Raw genomic sequence first — 9,704 nt, 5'->3', positions numbered from 1 at the left:
TTAAGCAATCTTATCATATACCTATATATATATATATATATATATATATATATATATATATATATGACCTATTGGAAATGTTGAACTATTTGACTTAGCCTCAAAACATACCAACTTGCCTTCCCATTACATGTTTGTTAAATTTTTGTTCAGTTTTGTTCTGTTTTGGTGAAGTTTACTTAGTACATTACTCTTATGTATGTTCCTTTCTACAAAATAATGGATGTCACTTTCTCTCTCTTTCACTCTCTGAATGCTAATAAAATAAAACAGGAAATAAAAATCTAATATGTATACACATATGTGTGAGTGTATATAATATTTGCATATATATAAATATACATATATATAAAACACTCTTGTGTTTAAAATGTGTAAATCTAAAGCATATGAATAAAATTCAGGTAGTCAAGCTTGTTTGACCAACTATATACATCTGTTTGTTGTGTGTATGTGTGTGTTCATGTATATGTATATATATATATATATATATATACACATATTTGTGATAGTGTGTGTGTATGTGTGTGTGTGTGTGTGTGTGTGTGTGTGTGTGTGTGTGTGTGTTTGTGCTTTATAATTAGGTGGTGAGCTGACAGAATCGTTAGCATGTGGGGCAAAATGCTTAGTAGCATTTTGTGTTGTCCTGAGTTCAAATTCTGCCGAGTTCAACTTTACCTATCATTCTTTTTGGGGTTGATAAAACAAATACCAGCTGGACACTGGGATTGATGTAATTGACTATCTCCCTTCCTCAAAATCTCTGTCTTTGAGCCAAAATTTGAAATCATTATTATATTATTTATATTATGTTCTTGATTTTTCTTAACTTTCAACCTTGAAAACTATTCATTTCCTTAAAAATTAACTGCTTTTTCAAAAATGCCAATTAATATCTTTATTGCTATATTAAAATAACAATGCAAAAGAAAGACGTTTGATCCTCAGTGACTGGCAATTTGTTTGGGGACATTTTGGTTTCAGCCCTATCCATGCAGAAATTCTCTGACAGCTGCTATTATTGTTGCAGTTGTTGTCATATAAAAGTAATGAACTCTAAGCAAACTTGATTTGGAGGGATTGGAAATTAAATGAAGAAACCTTTTAATCAGGATTCCTAGCCCTGGTTATTTCATTGTTTGAGCATAGTTTTTTTCTAAGAATTTAAAGAAAAAATTCAGTCATTATCATCATTAAAATTCTAACAACTAAATGACTTGTTTCCAGCATGCTGGCATGGGTTGGAAGGTCTGCTGGTTTACAGATTCAGTCATTGCCGCAATCAATGTGAAAATGTCAAATGTAAACCATCAAAAAACTTCATTTTATAAACAGTGGGTATTACCTTGTGTTTGAATTGAAATTTGGCTTTTCTTCCAAGCAAATTGAGTAACCCTGTAACCCTTAAAGAAACCCCTTCTTTAATTCCATGTGTGTTCAATGTTGGTTGGTGGCTGGATGCTATATTTTATTTAAAAGTAGAAATTATGATTTAAATATATCGAATATAATTAGTAAACAACAAACGTCATGAAATATTGCCTGTTTTTCATGCTTTAGTCTTGAGGTTTGTTTAAAAAAAAAAAAACATAATCTAACGAAATAAATATATCATGTGTTCTGCTTTTTTGTTTTTTTTCTTCTTCTTGTTTTTATTTCCTGCTTCTTCTGTTGGTGAACATCGGTGGTGGTCCACGGCAGAATGAGCTGGATGTCAACACTGGACCTAATAACCATCAAGGTGGCTTTTTTCATGGTCCCTCCCCACTCCTGAAATATTCTCCCACTGAGGTTACTGTCAGTGGTGTGGGTACTGCCACCCGCACAACCACCTCAACTTCTTCCCCTTCTCACAACCAAACCTCCCCAGCTGCAGCACCTGGGATTACAGACCAACAGCAAGATCCCAAAACCCCTTCTCCTTGCTCTCCAGCTGTGGTAAGCATATGTTTTGCATTTTTTCTCTCTCCACCCTGATAGCTGCCCTTCCCTCCCCTGTGATGTTATGTTTTTTATTTTTTTTTATTTTTAGCCTTGTACCCTGTTATGATTCTATTTATACTTTGTGTAATGTTATCACTAATTTATACACAAACACATGTGTGCATGAACACACACACTCATACACATACATACACACACACATGTTTATATGTATATAAATATACACACAAACATACAGGTACATGTGGGTGTATTATGGCAACTACTGTGATATAGCCATTAATTTTTGGCGAACCGAATTTTCAATACCTGGTTTCAGTTTCAAGCCAGAACCACTTCACTTCGGTCACACAAAAATCCTGCAAGCTCTTTGAAATTGCATGAAAGTCACCACATCTTACAACTTCTCAAGAAATGAATCAAGGCTTTCAATATGACTGAAATCAGTGTGTATCAAAACAATATGACGTTAACTTGTTCTGATTCCCTCAAAATCATTTTTATATCCTTGAGTTGTCCTTACAAGATGGTGATGTCTAGACATTTATGCTTGATCCCTTAATCACCTTCAATTTCTTCCTCATACACACCTATGGTATTAACTGTAATTATATTTTCATTTTTTTTCATTGTTGTATATTTTTTGTTCTGTTTTTGTCAGGTAGTGTTAGGGTCCCCCCCAAATATTGGATCAATTTTTAACACTTTTGTTATCATATCTCTGCTGAAATATACTGCCTTTGTTGCAATTATTTTTGAAATATAAAGAAAAATTTAGTAAGCTAACTGTCATTATTAACCTAGTATTTGGAACATAAAATTGACATAAAAATTATGTTGGCAGGACTTAATTTCTATCATTTTAAAACAGAAAGTTTCTATCTTAGGCTGGTATTAAAAGGGTTAAATGTGATTAGTTGATGATAAAAAAAAACCCTAAAGAATCCCCAAAACAAATAAAAGCAAAAAAAAACAAAAAAAAAACAAAACAAACTTATCAATGTTTGCATGCTCCAGTTTGTCATAACTGAATAAGGGCTACATTCTGAATGGGGCCATACACTGTGAATGAGATCCTAATATCATCTTTCAAACTAATTGTTCATTTCTCTGAGGTCCCTTTTTTGTCTTGTTGGGGACATGACACCTCTCTAGTGATGGTGCTATGAAGAAAAACACACCCAGTACACACTAATGTAGTTGGTGTTAAGAACATCCAACCAAACAAACTATGCTATAAAGGAAACACAAGCACGATAAAGTCTTTCTGACCCATCTTGGTGAGCAATAATCAAGAATATGTACTAACTCTGACTATGGCGACCCATCCAACCCATACCAGTTTGAAAAGTGGATGGAAAATAATGACGACGATAGTTTTGAGTTGGAGGTTAAACTTTAAATCATTCATGGGCAAATTGTGGCTCATGATACTCTCTGAATGGCTCACCAATGAAAAATTACCTTGAATGTTTTTAGTATTATCGCTCACCTGATGATAAGCCCTGTCTCATGGTCTGCTTCTCATAAAAGGTTTCCCATGCCTGCTTTAAAGAAGCACAATAATAAACCCTGTAAATAGTAAGCCAAGTTGTTACATTACAGTTTTATCTCTCCATGGGCTGAGAAATAAACTTTATATGTAACTTTGTTCTTAACTTTTAAGAGTGATGTTAAATTGTATATTTAAATTGTATATTTACTATATATATATATATATATATATATATATATATAATGGACACACACAAGTATGCACATAAATGCAAAACAAGGTGGTATGGTTTTATTAAACCTGAAAAAAATCTCCAATCTGTTATTTCCCAGCCATACAGTTCTGAGTTCAATTCCAATACACACCAACTTGGGCAAATACCACCCACTGTAGCCCTGGGCCAACCAAAGTACTGAAAGTGAATTTGGTAGGTAGAGACAAAAACAAAACTTGTCGTGTGTGTGTGTGTGTGTGTGTCCATTCATTGGACAGTTTAAAGAGTGATACTTAGGATCTCATTGAGAGTGTAGTCCTTATTCAGTTATGACAAACCAGAGTATGATCTCCGAGAAAGATATTCTGACATAAAACTTGCAGTCAAAATGACACTGGTCATCTTGCAATATTTGCTAGTGGAAGCTTCTGTGGTGAGTGAGAGGGTGGCAAAAGTCTTGTACAAACATTTGTCACCTGAATCCAGTGATGTACAGATGTCTCGCCTCATTTCATTTCTGGATCCCTTTTGTATTATATAAAGTCCTATGGTGATGGATGAGTGGTAAAAAGTCGTATCTGTGCACATGCAAGGATAACTGTAAATCAGAACAATTTGACTGAATGTGAGATGGCTATCATCTGACAAAACGAGGTAGTTGCCATGTGTGTGTGTGTATATATATATATATATATATATATATATATAAAATTTGTTTTGGGTCCATTTTTCCTGTACTAGCAGGAGTTAGGCTAATACACATGTACACTTACATGCATACATATATATATATATATATTGTTAATTTATTTTAGATTCATTTTTTCCATGTTAACAGCGGTTGGAGTAATATATTACTGAGCCATTCTTTGAAAGCCAGATGCCCTTCCTGTAACTAACCTTTATCTGTTTTATAAGTAAGGGATCTCATATTTCAATTGCACTTGAAGGCACAAAGTGAGTGGATGATTTATTGACAAACACAATAACAACCACATTGTACTTAGCTCATAATTTTCAAAGTGTGCAAATGTACACACACACACACACACACACACACACACACACACACACACACACACACACACACACACACACACACACGCGACAAGTTTTGTTTTTGTCTCTACCTACCAAATTCGCTTTCAGCACTTTGGTTGGCCCAGGGCTGCAATGCGTGGCATTTGCCCAAGTTGGTGTGCATTGGAATTGAACTGAAAACTGTATGGTTGGGAAGCAAACCTCAACCACACAGCTATGCCTGCTATTACCTGTCTCTCTGTCCATCGGTCCATCCATATATTGTCAAGCTTCTTACATGCCCATGTGGGAGGCTTGATAATTGTTGAGAATTTTCTCTCTACTGAAACTATTCGGTAACCTTGTTAGAGTAAAGGTTAAAGACCTCCTTCAGTCATGAATGACATGGGATTGCACCTAGGAAGTTATCCTCTGAGGCACGAGTCCGGGCAAGACTTTTTTTATGGAAGATCAGCAGTTGCCCATGCATACCAGCCTCCCCTCTCCACGCCACTGATGTTATCCAAGGGAAAGGTAATCATTAATACAGCTTGGCACCAATAATGTCGCAACTCATTTCTACAGCTGAGTGAACTGAAACAACATGAAATAAAGTGTTTTGCTCAAGAACACAACATACAACCTGGTCTAAGAATCAAATTCACTACCTAATGATTGTGAGCCCAATGCTTTAACCACTGAGCCATATCCCTTCACAGGTAGCCTTGTTAATCCATAAATAATGAATATTTATCCGCCAATGCAGTGTTGAACACTCGTTCTCACTATTCAATATTACTGTGTGTGTGTGTGTGTGTGTGTATTATTGTCATTTAATGTCTGTTTTCTAAGCTCACATGGGTTGGATGGTTTGGCAGGAGCTGACTATCCAGAGAGCTGCCTGTAGATCATGCCAAAAAAGAAAGGAATGGATGGTGATATTGACTCTCTGCAAGCATCTAGCGTTGGTTATTCTTTGTTGCATTGTGACAAAGGAGTACTACTAGCAGCAAAATACTCTGAGCTCCTCTCAACTCAGGCTGGCATGAATACTTTATATGCGTGCACGTATGCGTGGTCACACACACACACATTTTTTTTATTATTATTATTTTTTAAAGCAACAAACTGGCAGAATCGATAGCATGTTGGACAAATTGCTTGGTGGTGTTTGGTCCACCCTTATGTTCAGAATTCAATTTCAGCCAATGTCAATTTGCCTTTCATCCTTTCAGGGTTGATTGGGGGTTGATGTAATCAACTTGCTCCCTCCCTGAAAAATTCAGGCTTTGTGCCCATAGTAAAAAGTACTATTATTATTATTATTATTATTAAGGGGGTGAGCTGGCAGAATCGTTAGCACGCTGGGCAAAATGCTTTACGATATTTCACCTGTCTTTATGTTCTGAGTTCAAATTCCGTCGAGGTTGACTTTACCTTTCATCCTTTCGGGGGTCAATGAAATAAGTACCAGTTGAACACTGGGGTCAGTGTGATTGAGTACCTACAATAGAAAGGATTATTATTATTATTATTACTATTATATATATATATATATATATATATATATTATGTATGTATGTTTAGGCTTTAAATAAATCTGAAGGACTTTATTGCTTTCTAACAGATAATGAAAGATGTATTGTGATATTACATTACTATGAAAAAGTACCTTAGTAGTTATGTACAATTCATAATAAATATATTTACTTAATATTCACTTATTATTTGGAAACAGTATCAGTTACTGTGCTTTGATTCTTTTTCAGAAATTATTCTTCAAATATTTATTCTGTCAGCTATATTAAGCTAACTAGTCAAACCTCAAGTTAGGACAAAGCATTGATCTTGCTGTGCCAGAATTGCTTCTTATATTTTCTTATCTTTTTTTTAATAGCTATTAATTTACAAATATAATTCTTGAAGGTGGTGACCTGGCAGAATTGGTAGCACATTGGGCAAAATACTTAGTGGCATTTTGTCCATCTTCATATTCTGAGTTCAAATTCCACTGAAGTTGACTTTGCCTTTCATTTCTTCAAGGTCAATGAAATATGTACCAGTTGAATACAGGAGTTGATGTAACAGACATTCCTCTTTCCTAAAACTGCTGGCTCTGTGCCAAAATTTGAAACCAATATACAATGCACAATTCTTGTATAATTTTTTTGAACCTAAAGAACAAAACCAAAATGACTTTTTACACTGTATTACATTCTCTGCTTAACACAACATACCTAACTCATCAATAAACTAGTTCTAGTCAGCCAAAGGCCAGTTGGTCCCTGTTACATTCAAATGTATGTATAGAGTCAATGCTACAACAGTATTTCAGTATAACATACTTTCAGCTCTTCAATCAGAATAATCTACTTCTATTTCTGGACATCATTCATAGGCTTTGTACACAGCATTTCCTCTTTGGATCAATGAATGCCAACTAATGTTACTCTATCGATGTTTCACTATTTTTCTTTGTGTTTCTAATGACAAAAAAAAAATAGATCTCAGTGTGAAAGAAGGAGATGTATTGCAATGTTGCTATATCAAGTATTTCTCTTTTGTGCGATGGTTTTTGGTAAGCAGTGTCAACTTTAACAATTCTGTAAATGATAATAATATTTTATAAGATTAAAGCTTATAAGTGATCACTGTGTAATGACTAAAGAAATAGCCTAATATTGGTGCATATAAGCCCTCAACAGAAAAAAAGTAGTGTTTTCTCTTTTAAGTTACTTTTAATAAAAATAATTTAATCTATTTGTCAGCTTGGTGCTAATAACATAACCATGAAATCTGGTTTGCTAGCATTATAAATCTTTCAAAAGTTATAGTAACATAAAAAATATAGTTATTGAAAGTGTAGTATAAGATTTTCATTATAAGTCAGTCGAGGTGGTAGGTCTAAAGAATTTATTTGTTTGCTGGGCAATGTTTTCTCAATTTTTTTTTTTGTGTGGATGTGTGCAGGAATTCGCTTGCATGCAAAATGATTTCCTCTGCAAAATATGTGCCCATTCATATGAGTGATCAGTGTTCAGAAGTCATATTGACCCCTCATTCTGGCCAAACCTTTACATCAATTCTCTTATATACACCTTGTCTCGCAAGCTACTTGATGATCTCGCTAGTGCCAGTGTCATGTAAGAAGCATACAGTACAGCCAGTACACATTATAATGTGATTTGCATTATGAAGGGCATCCTGTCATAGAAGCCATCTCAAAACAGACATTTGGGAATTGGGTTTCATGCTGTCCTTTGGCTTGCTGACTCCTTTCAAACTATCTAACTTATGCCAGCATGAAAAACAGATGTTAAATGGTGTTGGGGATGCTGATGATGGTACACACACACACACACACACACACCACACACTTATACATGCACAATGGACACGCATATATGCATATATATATATACATATACATAGAGAATAGAGAGCAGTTACCATATTTCATTTCCTAACAGCTACCTCTGAAGAGCACAGAATTACATAGTCGGATTGTTACCTAACACTCCATTGTACCCCTAGTGCGAAACTGATTGGGAAGATTTGCTGTAATGAATATATAATACTGTACACTTTTATTTACTTATATATATATATATATATACATATATATATACATATACATATATATATATATATATATATATATATATATATATATATATATATATATATAGATATAGATAGATAGATAAAGAGAGGCACATAAACCATAAAAGTCAGGAGCTATGAGAGGTGAATATACAATTATTTAGACATGTAACATACTTATGTTTGGCTGTTCAGCAACCTTCATGTAGTATTAATTTCAGTGTGGTAAAAATTATGCTTACACGTCTGCATTAATATGCATACTCAGAATAATACAATAAAATTTGCATATTCATAAATGAATAAATATCATGTATATTCACTAACCAATTTCTGAATGTGCAATTATATTGTACAATACTGAGAATGCATATTAATGCAAACATGTAAGTATAATTTCTTCCACTGAAATTAATACTACATGAAGAAGGTTGTGAAACAACTGTAATCCCATGGAGGTCACGTGATTAAATAAATATATATTCATCTCTCATCCCTCCAAACTTTTCTGGTTTATATACACATCATGAAATATTTGCATTGATCAGTTCTTCTGAATAGACACTTTGCATTACACTTCTCTGTATTGGATTGGATTATTATGTGCACTATTGGCTGAATCTGTAAGGGGGGATAAGCTGTGACAGACACACAAATCTCTGAATTCCTATCTTATACCCCACCCCCACCCCCCAGTCATTTTACTACAGTTGCCAAGAACTCAGCTGTCAGTTAAAGACATTTTGAAATCTGATGATTACTACAAATGTATGTAGTGCTAATTAAACTTTATGAACATTACAGAATATGTTTTAATGTTTAACACACTTCAACAATGTAAAAAACTTTTTTTTTCAAATGCAATGATAAAAAATGTAAAAACCAGACCATGTATCTTTATTCAACTGATACATTATTCTATATACATTTACCCAAATTCAGAAAGAATACACACATGCATAGAGTTCAAATAATATGGCCATCTGATGATGTAACAGAGAAGATATGTACAATTAGTGTTCAGGGTTGACTTGTAGTTCTGCCCTGGGTCAAGAGGGTGGCTGCTGGAAGACCCTATGTCTGGCAACAGGACTTTGCACCATGCTACACAAGCAGGAAAATCCAATCATGGCTGTCAGACAATTTCTGTGACTACATCATCATCATCATCATCATCATCGTTTAACGTCCGCTTTCCATGCTAGCATGGGTTGGACGATTTGACTGAGGACTGGTGAAACCGGATGGCAACACCAGGCTCCAGTCTGATTTGGCAGAGTTTCTACAGCTGGATGCCCTTCCTAACGCCAGCCACTCAGAGAGTGTAGTGGGTGCTTTTACGTGTCACCCGCACGAAAACGGCCACGCTCGAAATGGTGTCTTTTATGTGCCACCCGCACAAGCCAGTCCAGGGGCACTGGCAACGAT

The 9,704-nt window shown here is 34.8% G+C and overlaps 1 protein-coding gene across 6 annotated transcripts in view; it reads left to right on the top strand.

Moving 5' to 3' along the window:
• Positions 1-9,704, top strand: part of LOC106871175 (uncharacterized) — a 181,712-nt gene that overhangs the window by 118,064 nt on the left and 53,944 nt on the right. For 4 of the 6 annotated variants that reach the window (XR_008264888.1, XM_052970651.1, XM_052970653.1 and 1 more), the window contains exon 11: positions 1,702-1,938. The exons of the other annotated variants lie outside the window; for them this stretch is intronic. Coding sequence is in view for 3 of the 4 variants with exons in the window: in XM_052970651.1 (XP_052826611.1) it covers positions 1,702-1,938 (237 nt within the window). In the remaining variant the exon portion in view is untranslated. The remainder of the gene's footprint in view (positions 1-1,701; positions 1,939-9,704) is intronic. 6 annotated transcript variants of the gene reach the window in all.

The sequence above is a fragment of the Octopus bimaculoides genome, chromosome 9 (genome assembly GCF_001194135.2).
Source record: "Octopus bimaculoides isolate UCB-OBI-ISO-001 chromosome 9, ASM119413v2, whole genome shotgun sequence".
NCBI lineage: Eukaryota > Metazoa > Mollusca > Cephalopoda > Octopoda > Octopodidae > Octopus > Octopus bimaculoides.
This window is presented reverse-complemented; position numbering and strand designations above follow the sequence as displayed.